At 36.2% G+C, this 18,626-nt stretch overlaps 1 protein-coding gene across 7 annotated transcripts in view; it reads right to left on the bottom strand.

Annotated features, from left to right (window-relative positions):
- Positions 1-18,626, bottom strand: part of CDON (cell adhesion associated, oncogene regulated) — a gene marked incomplete at its 5' end in the record, with an annotated part of 95,961 nt that overhangs the window by 35,419 nt on the left and 41,916 nt on the right. For 6 of the 7 annotated variants that reach the window (XR_014019587.1, XM_081273545.1, XM_081273543.1 and 3 more), the window contains 5 exons: positions 1,425-1,556; positions 3,619-3,793; positions 5,085-5,383; positions 11,738-12,091; positions 17,534-17,803. Coding sequence is in view for 6 of the 7 variants with exons in the window: in XM_081273545.1 (XP_081129671.1) it covers positions 1,425-1,556; positions 3,619-3,793; positions 5,085-5,383; positions 11,738-12,091; positions 17,534-17,803 (1,230 nt within the window). The remainder of the gene's footprint in view (positions 1-1,424; positions 1,557-3,618; positions 3,794-5,084; positions 5,384-11,737; positions 12,092-17,533; positions 17,804-18,626) is intronic. The other variant, XM_081273546.1, reaches the window with a different exon arrangement.

Genomic DNA, 18,626 nt, shown 5'->3' with positions numbered 1-18,626 from the left:
CCATTAGTTCTTTAGCTCCCAGAGAAAGATAAACTAGGGTGTCATACAAGGCACCTGGCACCTACCTGTCTCCCCGACACTTGCATCATCCTCACGGCAACCAGTCACAGTAAATAAGATCTCTTATCTCTAAATGAAGCCTGTCATTTTTCCATCTCTGCACAAGGAGATGTCTTTGCGTAGAACCTCTTTTCCTGTTTCTTCACCTCACTGTGTCATTCTTGTCCTCTGAGGCTTAGCTCAGGTTGCTAAAGAGCTTCTCTTGTTGCTATTCATCCTCCTCTGTAAGCGGGGGACTTGAGTATTTCTTTTGTGACCACAGATATAATTTCAAGCAGAAAAAATCAAAATTGTTGTTCCTGGCTTGTCTATGTCACCTACTCTATTGTTACTAGCCTCATTGTTAATTTCATCCACTCGTTAGTGTGGGTTTAGGTATCTCTATCATCCACCATAAACTCCCTGAAAGCAAGGATTATTTTTTTTTCTCTGCTGTTCTAGCATTTAGCAAAGTGTCTTCCACAGGGTTTGTTAAATAAATAAAGTTTTTGATTTAAAAATGTTAACTTTAGTCACATAAAGGTGATACACATATGAGTAATCTACTTAAGATACTGGAAATGTGCCTTCTCTGAGGTAGAAGAACTGAGGAAAGCAAGGCTCATGATATTGACGACAGAGTCAAAGTGTTTTGACCTCATTTTGTCTGAGACAAATTCATGGAAAAGTATAAAAACACGAGAGAGAAATCTACAAACTCTTAAGAGCTCAGCAGTGAAATGTGAAGTCTTCCCTAACTGTCCCAAGCATTAGCACAAACACAAAAAGCACTTAGAGGGTTTGGGATTGTGCTCAACAAGCTTGCTGAGCATACACAAGGCCCTGGGTTTGATACCCAGCATATTGGGGGTGAGGCATAGCACACTGTTAATATGAAGTTTAAATTTTAAAAAGAAGTCTTTTGAATATTTTACTGCACAAAAACTTTAAAAATCCTAAGATTAACTAGATACAGCAATAGTAGTAAATATGACATGTTATCTTTCAGTAAAATAATTTAACACTGTACCACCATACATTCTGAAAAGTCACAAACACACAATAATTCAGATTTTCAGAACTTAAAATGTAAATTTCATTTTTTTGCTAAAGAAGAGACAAAAAACCCCTTTTCATGAGTTATAAAAACTTGGTAGGAGAACATTTTGAATCTGAGTTTTCTTAGGTAAAATAACAATCATGACACTGGTTGCCAATGTTTAAGGCCTGAATGTTAAAAATGGTTGAAATAGAACCTATTAGAGCTATGTGGAAATATAATTTGAATAACCAATACACTCTATTTCTCTTCCATTTCCCAAAAGCCTGAAATGGGGCAGTTACACACATAAGAAAATAAATAAAATGAAGACTCCTTTCTTTACCTCCACTATGCCTGGCGGAATCTGTAAGCACCACTCCAAAATTGTTGTTTGCTGCCTCTGAAACCACAGGATGCTTAGGGATGCCCACGGGTGGAGAAGAGGCCTGGGAGTTTTTTGATGATGCTGTTTTTTCTAGGAAGGTTTAAAATAAAATAAACGAAAACCACTGCAACATAAGCTTATTTAGGTTACACCTTTTTTTTTTTTTTTTAAAAAAAAGAGTACTGTGAAACTCAACTGACACATAGCTATAGATATGAATTTATCTTCTACAGCATCAAAATCTATCACCTATATTATATATACTTAACTGAGCTTAGGAATTGATAAAATATTACTTCGTCTTTTTCTTGTATCTTTAAAAGAAAGCTAAAAGTGTCTTCTTGTGAAGAAGTCAAAGGAGGAGAGTGAAGGCTTAAACAATTAGCCCTTTTTTTTAACTGTACATATTCCTTAATTTTGAAATAAAATTCATTTTAAAGAACTCCTGCTAAATTTTTTCCACAGGAAAAAGGTCACAATATGTTTCAATATTTCAATAGGCAAAAAGAGACATCAAGTGACTTTTTAAGAAAACTGAAATACATGTTTATTCTTCCATATTTATAGGCTAGACTCATTATAACTAAGGACTGATGGTGAAAATTAACACAAGATGCATTTAAAAAGTATTCATTATTTTCTGGCCACACTTAGTAATCAGACAGAACAATCTTTCTCAAAGGCTAATAGATAATTTCTTCTCAATCCTTAGATCTCCCTTTTATTACAGTGACAAACTGAAAAACTCTTCCACCCAGTTCCCATCTCCACCCACTGATTCCTGGCCAGCCATGATGGCATCTTCAATCAAGCCTTCCCTCCCAACTGCTCCACAGGACGATCCTTCCCATGTACTCTTGCACCCTGTTTAGAAATCTCCTAGCACCTGTCATATTCAGGTATCTTTGCCTACATCCCTGCCTTCCTCCAGTCCACCTGCACTTCATGCCCTATTAGCAGAGAATCACCAGTTAGCACATCACATCACTGCTCTGCTCAAAAGCTCCAGCTCACCTAGAGGAAAAATAAAAGTCCTTGCAAAGTACACAGAGTACTGTGTGATTTGACCACCCTGTCATCTCCCTGAGCACCTTTCCATAATAGCCACCCCCTCCTTACTTTGCTCATGTCACAGTGGCCCCTTGATATTTCTAGGGGTCATGATAATCATACCCCAACCTGGGGCCTTGGGACCTGCTCTTCTCTGCTAAAAATGTTCTTTCCCCTGATACCCACATGACTTTCTACTTTCTCTCTTTCAAGTTGCTCTGCAGCTGATCACTAGTTGAGGACTTCCCTGGCCACCTGCTTAAACTGTAACCACTCCTCCCTATACACTTTACGTATCTGTCCCCTAATTCATTTCACTTGTTAAGACTACCTTCTAAAAAGACTTATAACTTAAGTATAAGGCTATCCCAACTAAAATATGGGCTCTGTGAGGGCAAGGAGTTTTGCCTATTTTGTGTACTCAGTAAATATTATCTGAACAGAATTAAATTCTGTCTTGCTGATATTTAAGTATATATCTTACCTTCCCTATCAAAGCATACCTCAACTAAGATGGCTCTTGTCATGTCCATCTCTGTCTTCCCTGCATCACCTATCCTAAAGCCTTGCATATCACAAGCTTTCAAAACTATTTTTGGAGCTGGGTCAAGTGGTACATATCTGTAATTCCAGCAGTTTGGGAGGCTGACGCAAGAAGGTTGCAAGTTCAAGAGGCCAGCCTGGGCAACTTAGCAAGACCCTGTATAAAAATAAAAAATAAAAAGGGCCATTGATACAGTTCAGTTGTAGAGTGACCCTGCGTTTAATCCTCAGTACCACACACATACACATATAAATATACATATATTCTCATATATTTATATATTTGTGTGTGTGGGTGGTACTAGGGACTGAACCCAGGGGCACTCTACCACTGAACTGTATCACTGGCCCTTTTTACCTATGGAATATTAGATGGACTAGTATAACACAACTGCCCCAATGTGGCAGGAAAAAAAGAGATGCTACAATGAGTTTGTTTATATCCAAGAATTTATATCTTGCATTTATATCCAAGAATCTCTACTATATAGAAGGATTCTTACTAATAAATTGACATCAAGAGAGCCAGCTCATTCTTCCAATAGAAATTCATACTCACCTTTGCTGGTTCGGAAGGTGAGCATGGCTGGCTGACCCTCACCTGCAGCACTTCTTGCCACCATCAAAACTTCATAAAGACTAGATGGCTCCAGTTCAGTTAAATGCAGCTCATTTTCACTTCCTGGGACTCGAACTGTGTGCCAGCTTCCCACGATACCAGCACCATCGTCCAGCTGCTCAAGAGAAATTCCAGAACAATGGGAGACAGAGGGCAGGAACTTTTCATCAAACTTGATAAACTAGATAAAACTTGATAAAAACTAGAATTCATTTAATTCTACAGAAGTTTGAGGAGGTGATGTACTATTATAAGTAAATTAGACACAATACTTTCTACATTAAGAAATATAAGAAGGAAGAACTCTTGTAAGAAGACTCCCAGCCCCATTGGCCCTCCCAGAGTCCATTCCCTTTGACCTGTAATGGGGACAATACCACCTTTCTTACTGGATTAATGGAAAAATACATATGTAATATTATTGGTAATACATAAAACATAGAATAAATATGTGATAAAGATAGTATATTAAATGTTTGTATATATATGAATTATATATTTCTAGCATTCTTGCTTCATGTTTTGAAATTGTTCACTATGTGTTGGAGGAGATAAAAGAGATCCAATCAGTTATTTCTTGATTAATGAAACCAAGAACAAATACTGCATGAGGCTTTAGGGTGAATAGTATTACCAGCAAAACTTACTTTCCTCATCTAGCATCATTACAATAGAAATAGTGGATAAACTTCTCAGTGTCATCACCTTAGTTTTTCCAGTCATTAAAAATAACAGATGATCATTAACTACACAATTAAATAATAGATACCAAAATGTGTTACAGAGAGAAAGTGATTTTAAATATGAGTATTTCTCCTCACATTTTGTTGGTTTATTTTATTAAGTAAAGAGAGGAAAACTCCTTTTGCTTTAATAAAAGCCCAGGGAGGACCATGAAGGAAAAACATTATCTGAAGAATGAATGAGACAGGCCCAAGATTCACCAAAGTAAATGACAGAACAATATAAGATTTTAACACAATTAAGAAGACAGCCCAAAATGCAAACGATAGTCAGAGATTATGCCAGAAGATTTCATTTAAACAGTTGTTTCTAATAAGAAGCTGCTCTACTTGCTGAATAAACTGTATTCTACTGCTAGCAAGGAATACAATTATGGTTTTGAAAGTGGTTTACAGAGCCTGGCACCCAAGATAAAAAAAAAATTCTATGTGGTTATTGAGTGTTTAGAATCCCAATTAGGGGGGAAATTATTTAGATGTCATCCTTACTGCTTTCATAAACCTGGTTAATCCAACATAACTGGAGGGATATCTATGATAAATTCATCATTCTGGAAGCACTTCTGTGTCCTGCCCTTCCACAAATGTAAAAGATAATACTAACACAGTATACAAACAGGTTATATTGTGAGAAGATAAAAGTGATAATTGAGTAGGTGTTACCTTTCGATATTTCACAAAATAGGCATTGATGGGCAGTCCGCCATCTTTTCCTGCCCTCCAAACCAGGTTGTATGTGTCTGGCGTATGGGTTTGTGGGGGGCTCAGGATGATGGGGGCATCAGGGGCAGAGGTGCCACTGGCATTCTTCTCTGATAATGATTCCACTCCACTGGGATATATTTTCATTGGAATTGAGCTCAATAAGCCAGAGTCTGAACCATCTCTTTGGTCTCTTTCATCATTCTGGGTAGCATCAGAAGGTGTGACTGTTTCTGCTTTTGTATTTGTTTCAAAAGGAACTGGACAGAGAGAGAGAATGAGATAAGACAACTTGATGAAGTCACTATGTCAGTATCTTCTATCCAGTTAGTGATACTGACATTATTAGCACAATTAGAGTCCTAGAAGTTAAAATAGATAACATGTCAATGTATCACTCATGACAACATCTAATCTCTAGTAGCAAATCACTTGCTCAGGGGAGAGCAAATGAATTGTTTGGAAAAACAATTGCATGATGGAATAGTTGAGTGGCTTAAAGATGTTATTTTTGTTTTGCTCAGTACTAGTATTCCCTCTTCTGCAACAATAATTTGCTAGTTTAAAGTCAAAAGTTTTAAGTTGAAGAACATTAGGTTTCACCTCCAGTTGGTAAATGAAACACAATGGGCAACACATTCCACCAGGAAAAAAGTGAAAGTGATAATAAGAAAGGATCAAGATTTAGGATCTTACCTACCAGGTAGCTAACTAAGTCTCCAAAGATACTTTCCAGAATTCATCCTCATGCACAGTCCCCTCCTGCACTGAACCCAGGTTCAAGTTTTGAAGAAGGTCTGACACTTCTACTTTCATTTGTGCTCTTGGGAATCTAGCTACATGTCCGAGCTAGCCATGTGTATGCTACATGGACAGAGACAGAGATGTGCCTCCATAAAGGTGTTACATGTGAGTAAAGCTACTTTGGCTGTTTCAGCCCCCAGGTGCCCTCTGATTACAACTTGTATTATAAACCCAGCAAGGCCAGCAGAAGAACTGCCCAGTTGCATCTAATTAACAATCACAAGCAATAACAAAGGGGTTGTGATTTTAAGTCACTAATCTTTGGGTATCAATTATGGAGCAATAGGTTCCCCATCCAATAGACTCCTACACAACACAACAACCTTTAAGAAAAAGGGAAGAAATGGAACCAACAAGACCAACATAGAAAAAGTTTTTGAAACAAGTCAGTTCCTATTCCTGATAAAAAACAGTGAAGAAACTAGAGATAGAAGGAACTTATCTCAACATCATAAAGCCTAAATGTGACAAACCCAAAACCAACATCATACTGAACAAGGAAAAACTGAAAACATTTCTTCTAAAATATAGAAGAAGACAAGGATGTCTACTCTGATCACTCATATTCAATATAGTACTTGAATGCCTTGCCAGAGCAATTAGGAAAGTAAAAAATATAAATAAGAAAGAAAGTAATCAAATTATCAACTGTTTGCAAATGATATGATCCTATACTTGGAAGATCTGAAAAGCTCAATCAGAAGACTGCTAGAGGTAATAAACATATTCAGCAAAGTAGCAGTATGCAAAATCAACATACAAAAATCAATAACTTTCCCATAAACCAAAATGAAATAGCTGAGAAAGAAATCAGGAAAACAATCCTATTCACACTAGCATTTAAAAAAAAAAAAAACCCGAGAAGTTGAAAGACCTAAAATCATAGAACACAGAAGAAAGAAACTGAAGAAGACACTAGAAAATGGAAAACTTCCCATGTTCATGGATAGGCAAAATTAATATCGCTAAAACAATCATATTACAAAAAGCAATATACAAATTTATCACAATATATAACATCAAATTATACTACAGAGCTATAGTAACAAAAATTACAACATAGTACTGGCATAAAAACAAACACATAGACCAATGGAAAAGAATAGAAGATACAGACAACCCACACAAATGCAGCCATCTATTCCTTGACAAAAGTACCAAAAACATACATTTAGAGAAAATGCAGACTTGTTAGTTGCACATGGTGGCACATTCCTGTAATCCCACTGACCTGGGAGGCTGAGACAGGAGGATCACAAGTTCAAGGAAAGCCTCGGGAATTTAGATTTTTGTCTCAAAATTAAAAATGAAAAGGGCTGGGGATATAGCTCTGTGGCGAAACATCACTGAGTTCAAAACCCAGTACCCCACCCACCAAAATAAAGAAAGAAAATTGGGGCTGGGGATGTGGCTCAAGCGGTAGCACACTCGCCTGGCATGTGTGGGGCGCTGGGTTAGATCCTTAGTACCACATAAAAAATAAAGATGTTGTGTCCACCAAAAACTAAAAAATAAATATTAAAAAATTCTCTCTCTCTAAAAAAAAAAAAAAGAAAGAAAGAAACTACCAAACTGAAGATAGATAAAACAAACAGATAGCCTTAATAGTTGGTACTAAACAGCATTACCTATTGGGCAGCTCGTCTCCAAAAATATATCCCAGAATTCCCACTTTTTCATAGTCCCCTCCCACCATGTACACTAACAGCATACAGATTATATGGAGGAAAGTAAAAATAATTTATTTGTACTGAAAAAATAGGCTCATACGTTCAAAAAATTACTGAGCATATGTTATATGCCAAGCACTGTTCCAGATATTTAATTCTACAACAGTCTTAGGTAAAGAGTAATACTTCCTGCTACTTTACAGATGAAGAAATTAAGGTTCTGAGAGACTAAGTGACAACAGCTGTCAGAAGAATGTTAGTGGTGTTGCCATGAAAAAAAAAAAAGGAGATCAGTTTATGAATACAAATAACTGCCAGTATAATAAATCCAAAGGATTGACAGCTTGCTTTCTCTCAAGTGCTACTAATACTGGCAACAAAAAGGTCTCCTGTTATTCACTCCTGGGTGGAGGAAGGGAACCGAGGAAAACACGTTTTAGCTACACTTGAAGTCAGATTCCTGGGAAGAGGTGGGTTGTTTTTAGGAGAACTACTGCATTTTAGAAGAGAACTAAAGAAAACCAGATTAACTTTAAGGTCAGTTCTCTATTAGTTTAAAGAGAAAAATGACATCCCAGAGCATCCTTCATCAAGAAAACAAGAAGTCAGTGAGAAAATAAGGTAGAAGAATACTATTTAAATTCACTAAGACAACTTGAAAATATTGCTCCTGGCATGGCTGTGTTTACCTAGTGAGTCAGACATGCAGTGGACATTCAGGGTTGATCTGGTGCCTGTTAATGCAGAGAAATGGACTCTCCAATTGGAGGTAATTTGCTGTGGCTTGGGGTGATGTGGAAGGATCTTTGTATCATTAGTAGTTTCATGGATCCTCTGGGCAGCTGACCACTGGGAAGTGGTATCTGGCCACAGGACAGTTCCCACACTACATGACACTTTATTTATACAGAGGGATTAAAAAAATATGCTGCTGCCTGTCTACTGCAAGAATATCAAAATTTCTTTTCTGTTATTCAGGGTGTAATGCAACATTTCCACAACACTTATTTAAAAGGGGATCCAATTAACCTCTGCTGTTCCCAATTATATAACTTGGGCACTCACAAGTTATTAGATATGATTTTAAAGGTTTTAACAGTATAGATGCTCCTAGGTTGATGGTCAGGTTATAACCCAAAAACCTCATGGAAATGGAAAATACAGTTAAACTGGAAATGCATTTATTACTCTTAACTTACTGAATACAATGGCTGAGCAACATAGTACTCTATAAAGTGTCAGTTGTTCACCCTTGTAATGGAATGGCTGATAGTGAGCTGCAGCTCACTGCCACTGCCCACCATCACGAGATTATCATACTTCTGATTATTAACCCAGGAAAAGAGCAAAATTCTACTAAATGAGTTTTTACTAAATGAACATCACTTTCACATCATGAAAAAAAAATCTGTAAGTCAGTTGGACACAGTGGCACATGCCCTGAAATACCGGGGACTTTGGAGGCTAAGGCAGGAGGATCTCAAGTTTCAGACAACTTAGCAAGACCTTGTCTCAAATATAAAAAATTTAAAAAGGGCTGGGGTGTGTAGCTCAATGTTAGCGCAACCTCAGACCATTGTAAATTGGAGATTGCCTGTACTTTCAGAGTTCAGGCAATACATGCTCTCACATGTATTATCTAAATTTATCTTCAAACAACTCCACGAATGAGTAGAATAGACATTTAATAATTTTTAAGATGAATTGGTTTTTGAATTAGAAAAAAAGATGAATAAAAACTATAGCAATGTCAGTGAATTTCCTAATTAAATAGGGAATACAACCACATCTGTCCAAGATATTCCCACTGTCACTATGCATACCAGCAACCCCCACCCCACACTACTTTAGGAAGCCCAGGGCAACTCCCATTTTAGTTTTGAAGATATACATCGAAGACCTCATAAACCCAAGGTCCCTGGAAATAAAAAAAAAAAGAGAAAGGTGAGCATCATCTTTTTCTTGGACCATCTCACTCTCCCTTCACAATAAAAGTAAATGACTCAGTACACTAGATTTAATAAGGCTCAGATTCCTATTTTTTTAAAAAGTGGGTTCTAATTCACTGCTTCAAGTTCAATAAACTCAGCTAGGTCTCAATAATTATTACAGAGCATGTAAAAGAGATAACAGAAGAACACATAGGTAGGATGCTACTGATGGGATTATTACACATAAAAGTGGTAGCCATTAACTGTTCAGAATCATGTCTGGCAGTAGAAGCTTTACATAAATACAAAGTATTAGGTTAAGACTGTTACTATCTAGTTATTAAATTATAGTTATCCATTTTATAAATTATATATATATATATATAGTTTAGGAAAGCACAAAATCCTGGAGCAGGGGAGAATCTTAAAGATCTTCTAATCTAAACAATTTGTGTAATTTCTAAGGGCTTCAGATTTTTGAGAAAGTTGGACAAAATATCTAGTTCCATCAACCATGACATGTATGTCTCCTTATTTCATATATTTACATAAAATAATCAGTTCTGCTAAATTCTACCCAAGCAGCTCCTGCATTATACCTATCACAAAGCTAAAAGTAAAAGCGAAGTCACTCTTACTTTTGCCAACTGGAATAGATATATAAACATGAACACATATATGCATATACATATTCATATATATGTATAAATTTATACAACACCCAAGCACCTTCCTAAGAGTTCTTTTTTTTTTTTTTGATAGAGAGTTCTTAAGGTTACTAAAATCACAACTAATTCTTCTTTTCGTTAAATACCACCACAATGGAAACCTGTAATAATAGTTAATAGTTATCATAACCTAATAATTGATGTTCATGAAAAGCTTTCTGTTACCAGATATAATTTTAAGAAGCTTACATGTATTAGCTACTAGAATGTCACACTAATCCTATTGTGAGCAGGACACCTTCACAACACCTGTTACACAGGTGAGGCAAAAAGCACAAAGTTCAGTAACTGGCCCTGGATTACAAAGCTCTGTGTATCAGAGCCAGGGCTCTAACAGCCCACAGGCCTCAACTCCACATCATTTCCACCTCTACCATTCTGGAGTAGCCCAAGGTAGAAACAGAAGTCACTGGCCTTCCCCACTTATCTCCCAACCTCCAACTTCATCCAGAGCTAGAAGCTCCTTATTTGCATCTGAAAATAAATTGGAGTGCATACATCCAAACTCTGCACACTTCAAACATCACTCTTCTGCCAAAGACCACTCACTGGCCCCACTTCTGGTTTAATGGCACCCATACACTGATGGTGTGGTCTATACTATGGAGGATAGGACAGGCAAAAAAGACCTGTGTGGAACCAGACTGTGAATTCATTAAAGTAAGAAATTCTGGAGCCCCAGACCTGTTACCAGAAACAAGAATGTGGACTCTAGGATCAGGATAAGCACTGACTTTGACTCCATGGGCTCTGAGGATCCAGACAGAAAGGTACCACAGGAAGCCCTTCAATGTAGAGGACTAGGGCAGGGACCTCAGTTGAGAACTGAATATTCTGACTCTCAGAGACAAATATGGCAACAATCTCTTAAACTGATCAATCAGTTGTTAAAGAACCAATGATATAAGGTTTGAATTCGAATTTCATTAACTTTGACTTAATTTTCATTACTATTGACATTCTACATGCCTATATTTCAAAAATCATGTAACATTAAGTTATTACCATAAAAAACAGCAGCATATAAATACTATGATTCATCCTATTAGAAAAGTAATTTGGGGTAAGATAGGGAAAATACATAGATACAGGTATTATTTGATAGGACCATAAGTTTGTATTCTCAATGAAGGCAAACCTGTAGACTTTGAATACTACACTTATCAAGGATTTGTCTAAAAAAAGTCAGCAATAGCATTATCAGTAGCTCAGAAAACCAAAAACATTAATCCCAAAGTCAAGTTATAGTTTGAGCTTGCTCCCAACTAAAACCATACTATTTGACAAGCAGGCACTTAACAAAAACACTAGAAATGGAGAAGGACATTCATCTAATTCACAGATGGAAAAATACCCCAAAATACAGTTCTACATTCACTGTTACAGGGGCTGCATTTATTAAAATGACATATTTCTAATCACCTTTTCTCTTACTATAAAAAGAGATTATGCAACTGAGGAAAATACTAATGGAAACTCACCAACTATAAGAAATGCCTCTGACTGTGTGGTGCCATGATCATTTGTAGCTTCACAGATGTATTTCCCAGCATGCTCCTGAGTAACAGCCTGAATAGAGAGCGAGCTTGAGCCAGCTCGGGACATGATGAAGTAGACAGGCTCTGGGTCAAGGGCTCCAGGTCTTAATAAGTGTGACTTTCGAGATTTAGACCTAAGGACTTGAGATGGATGGCTGGTTATCAATCCGTGGGCGCCATACCAACGAATGACTGGAACTGGCACTCCAGTGGCATTGCAGGACAAAGTCACAAAGTCTCCATCTACCACTCTGGCACTTGCTGGTGCAGTAATTATAACTGGCTTAAATCCACTGTCTGTAAAAAAAATAATTCACATACCAAAATTAGAAACATTATAGTCTCTATGCTGCAAAATAATTTCATCCTTTTACAGAAATGTAATAGTAATGATTAGAACAAAGATATTTCCCTTCCGGTTGGTTCCTGTCTCAATTTTTACGAAGTGCAACTGTCAATAAAAAGTAACATTTTCATAACTGTGGGCCTCTAGACATTCCTACATATATTTCTTAACCTTTCAGAAAAGGATTGTATATAAGGAATCTATTGAGAGCTTTCCAATAGAGATACTATACATATTTGACCACGGTAAATACAAGAGGTGAAGCCAAAACTTTAGACTTTAATGTGAAAAAGAGATGTAAAGGATATAAAACTATCTTTTCAAGAAAATGGTCAATTCTGGGATAATCTGATTATAAAAATCCTGGGAGGGAAAAAATCCTATTTTAAATAAAATTTATACACAATTTCTTATCATCCATACGAACAACATTGATACTTCTAAATTAAAGTGACAGCAAGTCTCTCCTTTTAGTACTGGTATTCTGGGCAGTATTTTTAAGTAGCCTACCATGGAATATTGATCAACACAAAAGATATCTTTGCTCTTGTCTAATTTCCAAATTTTTGCAAAGTGAGTGAGTGTAAAATGCTATTTCACCAGTCATGACCTGCAAATCCCTGAGTGCTAACAAAGGTGAACATCATCTTTTCATGTGTTTACATACAATTCCTATTTTTCCTTCTCTGTGAAATGCCTTTGTTAATTTTTCTATGGTGTCATTTATCTTTGAAAATGGATCAGAGTTCTTTGTGTATAATATACACTATTCTTTTGTTTAGTTATGTAGGTTACTAGTATCTTCCCTTAGTTTACTGTTTCTTTTCACTTTCAATAGTATCTTTTATTTTTTTATTTTATTTTATTTTTTAAAGAGAGAGAGGGGGAGGGAGGGAGGGAGGGAGAGAAAGAGAGGGAGGGAGGGAGGGAGGGAGAGAGAGAGGGAGGGAGGGAGGGAGGGAGGGAGGGAGAGGGAGGGAGAGGGAGGGAGGGAGGGAGAGAGAGAGAGAGAACTTTTAATATTTATTTTTTAGTTTTCGGCGGACACAACATCTTTGTTTGTATGTGGTGCTGAGGATTGAACCCGGGCCGCATGCATGCCAGGCAAGCGCGCTACTGCTTGAGCCACATCCCCAGCCCCTCAATAGTATCTTTTAATAATGAGTATATTTTCATTTCAATGTAGTCATATGATTTTAAATTATTCTTTTAAAACGTATTATTAAAATCAATATTGATTACACATATTCTCTCATTTTGGAATCAGTTTCTAAGGTCATCAAAATACTTTGATTAAATTTTAATTGGAATACTACCTACAGAAAAAATTTTTGAAAGATAAGACAACCCTATAATACTGAATTTTGCTATCTATTGACTGGTATATCTTCCTATATAACTGTCTGCTTTAAAGGAGCTAATATTTTCTTAAAATATTTAATTTTTAACTGATATTTTGTTTGTTGCTGGCATATTCTTGTTTATTGGCCTTCATCCAACCACTTTGATAAATACCATTATTTCTAATAATAAGATATGTAATGATCATAATAGCCAGTAAACTATTTGGATATTGTATAATGGCAATCATGTCAGCTTATAAATTATTAACTATTTGGGTTCTTATTTCTCTTCTGCCTTTTTGTGCTGGATAGAATCTACGGTGACTAGAAGAGATTTTAAAGGGAGTGCTTTGGGCTATGCTCCATGCCTAGTGTTTTAGTCAGCTTTTTCACTGCTATAACCAAACACCTGACAAGAACAAATTTAGAGGAGGAAAAGTTTATTTGGCACTCAAAGGTCTCAGTCTACAGACAACTGGCTCCATTGTTCTGGATCCAAGGTAAAGCAGAACATCATAGCTGATGAGTGTGGTAGATGAAAGCAACTCAGGACATGACTACCAGGAAGCAGAGAGAGAGAGTTCCACTCACCAGGGACAAAACAGAAACCCCAAAGGCAAGGCCAAGTGACCTACTCCTCCAGCCATACCCTACCTGCCTTCAATTACCGCCCTGTTAATCCCTATAAGTAGATTAATTCACTGGGGTTACAACTATCAATAACGATCATCATTTAGTCATTTCACATCTGAATCTTCTTGCATTTTCTCACACAAGAGCTTTTGGGAGGCCACCTCATATCTAAACCATGACACTTAGCATGCTCAAGGCCCTGGGGGGGAGGGAGGGGGAGAGGGAGGGAGGAAAAAAGGGAGGGAGGGAGGAAAAAAGGGAGGGAGGGAGGGAGGGAGGGAAGGAAGGGAAGAAAGAAAGGAAGAAAGAAAGTGTTTCTTATATTTCACCATTAAAAATGATGTTTCGTGTAAGTTTTTGTTAGTCTTAGCAAACTAAGAAAATTCCTTTTCATTTCTATTTTTCTGAATGTCTAACATGGATATTGAATTATGTCCAGTGTTTTTGTACTTGTAGTGGATAATCATATTTTGTATCTCCTTTATTAGATAAGTGGGTGAAAGACACTTTAAATTTTCTGATGGATTTCTGGGATAATTGCTTGATCAAGAGGTATTTTCTTTCTTACATATTGCTGGTTTACTCATTTTTCACTTAGTATTTTTATATGTATGTTCATAAAAAGACTGGCCTTTGATTTTGCTTTTTTGTACCATCCTTTTGTGAATCTGGAATCAGGATTACACTAATTGGAAAGTTCCATCTCTTCCTCTTTTCTGGAAGAGTTGTGTAAGATTTGGAATGATCTGTAACTTGCAAGCTTGGTAGAACCTCCATAAAACCATCTGGTCTGGTATGTTCTCTGTGGGAAGATTTTCAACTCCTAATTCAATTTCTTTCATAGCTGTAGGACTAGTCAGGCTTTTTATTTACTTAAAAGTCAGTCTTGCTAAGTCATATTTTTTCCTCAGAATTTGTTCATGCTATAGTTTGGTTTTTGAATTCCCCCAAAGCCCACCCACCTACTAAAGACTTGGCTGCCAGCTTATGGTGTCCTAAGATGTAGCAGAACCTTTAAGAGGTAACGCCTAAAGAAATTTAGGTCATTGAGGGCATTACCTTGAGGATATTAAGACCCCTGTCCCCTCCTGTCTTTCTGTTCCCAGTCTCCATGAGATAAACAGGCCCCTTCCAGGATGACCTCTTGCCACGATGTACTCTGCACCACAGGACCAAAGCAACAGGGCCAAGGGATCAATGACAGATACCTCTGACACCATGAGCCAAAACTAAAGCTTTTCTCTTTTTAAACTCATTGTCTCAGGTGTTTTGTCACATGATACAAAACTAACACTGTCCACTTCTGTTTATATTTGCAAATTACTATTATAAAGTTTATCCTAGCCATATTATTATTTTTGATCTCCATAAGCCTTGTACTTGGAGCTCCATTTTTATTCTCATTGTTTATTTTTGCCTACTTTCTTTAGTCTTAATCAATTTTGCCAAAGGTTTGCCTATTTTATTAGATTTTAGAAAGAACTAACTCATTGTTTATTGATCTTCTTTATCTTTATTATTTAATTGATTCAGATCTGCCCTTATCTATATTATCTCCTTTCTTCTGCTTTCTTTGAATCTATTCTGTTGCTTTTTCACTTTACTTACTAATTTTCAGCCTTACTAGTCTTCTTCTATAAGCATATAAAGGCTATAAATTTCCCTCTAAATTTTATTTGGGGTACCCCCCCAAAACTTATCTATGGCATTGTTATTATCATTCAGTCTGAAGTATTTTAAATTTCCATTACAATTTCTTTTATGGTCCACGGGTTGGAAGTATAATTTTAAATTTCCAAATACACGGCAAGTTTTTAAAAAACTTACCTTTCTATTATTAACTTTTAAATTAATTACATAAGGTAAAAATATTCACTGTGTCACAGTCATTCTCTGAAATCTGAAATGCTTATAACTCATGAATAATTAATTTTCCTAATATATAAAGGACTCTTACAAATCAAAAACGTTAAGACTAAAAACCTAGATTCTATAAATGGGCAGAAGACAATGAAGAATCAATATACAGAGAAATAAATCCAAAGGTCTCACAAACATGTAAAAAGAGACCTCTTTTCATCCATAATAAAAGAAATATAGACTATAAGGTATATAACTTCATAACAATTATGGAAAGCAATTCAGTAATAGCTATTAGTAAGTTCATTTCTGGGAATTTCTTTTATAGATACTCACATGTATGGAAAATAATCTTTACAGAAGGACCTTCATTATATAACAACTAAAATGATAAAAGATTAGAAGCAGACATCCATAAGGTACTAGTCAAATTGTTACAACTACATAATAGAATACTAAAGAGCCATAGTTTTTAAAAGGAATGAAAATACTCTGTTATGTACCATGTAGACAATACCCAAAATACATATTAAGTAAAAAATTTAAAGAATGCCCCTTATGTAGGAAACAGAGAGTGTTACACACATTTTTGTATGTGCGTGTAATGGTTTGTATATGCACAAAGTCAAGAAACTGATAAAGTCAGTTAGTTCTAAAGAGGCTGCAGAATAGAAATGAGAGACATAATTTACTATATAACTTTTTAAATTATGTATCTTGAGAACATATTTTTTAAAAATAATTTTTTCCTAATTCTTTTTTTTCCCTCTGGCAGTGGGAATGAAGACAAGGACCTCATGCATGCTAGGCATTCTACCACAAAGCTACATCCTAGTCTAAAAACAATTTTAAGCGAAGCTAGCCAATCCTTAAAAAACAAATGCCAAATGACTTCTTTGATATAAGGGGAGTAACCAAGGACAGGGTAGGGACAAAGAGCTTGAGAAGAAGATTAACATTAAACAGGGATGATAGGTGGGAGAGAGAAGGGAAATCGCATGGAATTGGAAGGTGATCCTCAGGGTTATACATAATTACATATAAGAGGAAAGGAGGGGTAAGAGAAAAATAATACAAGTGAAGAAATGATTTACAGTAGAGGGGGTAGAGAGAGAAAAGGGGAGGGGAGGGGAGGGGAGGGGAAGGGGGATAGTAGAGAATAGGATAAACAGCAGAATAAATACATCAGTCACTAGAATGGCAATATGTAAATCAATGGAAGTATAACTGATGTGATACAGCAATCGGTATATGGGGTAAAAATGGGAGTTCATAACCCACTTGAATCAAATTGTGAAATATGATATATTAAGAACTTTGTAATGTTTTGAACGACCAACAATAAAAAAATAAAATAAAAACAATTTTCTAATGAGCTTGATGAAATAAGGTTGTTTCTTCACGAACATGTCTATCTTCCACTAGAAATAAATATGGAAAATTAACATAGTTTTCGTATAGTGTAGCATTATTTCTTTCAGTAAAAAGGGCTTTATTTTTAATTGCTGCAAAAGCTTATTGTGAAGTTTTATATAATCACATGATCTAAAAGTTTACCTTTTTCGACTTGAAGTCTTCCAGTGGACTGCACAAATCCAATCCCATTATCTGCCACACACTGATACAGTCCAGAGTCTTCCATTGTAACCCCAGTAATTTTCAGTCCATTTCCTGCAGTTAAATGTCGTGAGGAAGGACGAACAGGCTGTGCATTATGAAACCAGGTACGGTTAGGTGCTGGGTTCCCACGAACATCACAAGTGAAAAGTACTGTGGCACCCAGAGATACTTTCTGATCTTCCAGTCCCTTAGAAATTGAAGCATGTTCTGAAAATAAAACATGTAAATTAAACTCTACCCCTCAAGATGTACTTTTTACATTATCACACAGGTCAAATAAAATCTTCTACCAATAGTTGAGGTTGTATTCTTTATTCACATTCTTCTATCTGCTGTGGTCATCAATAAAAATGTTAGAAATATATTTTAACTTTGCACTAATAGAATAAACCATATATTACTAATAAGATATTGTCTCCTTTTTTAGATAGATTCACCCACTTAACTTTTCCAACACATATATAGTTTCTAATCCTAGGCTTCTTTTAGCATTTATTTCAGGTGACTAGATTAAAGGAAAGTAATTGTTTCCCTGTATTTCACACTAGACAAGAGCCAGAAAAGAAAAATCTATTATTCATTTTAAATTCTTTTTATGGTCAAGTCTATTTCGAGGTTAGGTGTATAACAGAGAAGAATAAATAAGTAAATTAGAAAGAAACTTCCTTTAAGAGCCATGAAGTCACTTTGTATTTAGAAAAGTAAACGATTTATCAATATTTGCAGCATATGCCTTAAATAAGTAATTATGCATATTAACCTACTCCCGATTATCATCACATGTCCATGTGCACACCCATGTGGGGGGTGCAGGTAGGTGCTGGAGATAAAACCCAGTGCCTCACATATGGTAAGCTAGTGCTCTACCACTGAGCTACACCCCAACCCAATCACTGCATTATGCAGCCACTTGCCAAATACTTCCTAAATCCCAGTGTTGTGAACCTACATTAGGCCATGAGTGTTAAGTAAATCACTTGGAAAAAATTTACAAAAACTATATTTACTGTGAAATTAATTTTATTTCTGG

The sequence above is a fragment of the Spermophilus citellus genome (genome assembly GCF_964194105.1).
Source record: "Spermophilus citellus genome assembly, chromosome: 2".
Classification (NCBI taxonomy): Eukaryota; Metazoa; Chordata; class Mammalia; order Rodentia; family Sciuridae; genus Spermophilus; species Spermophilus citellus.
This window is presented reverse-complemented; position numbering and strand designations above follow the sequence as displayed.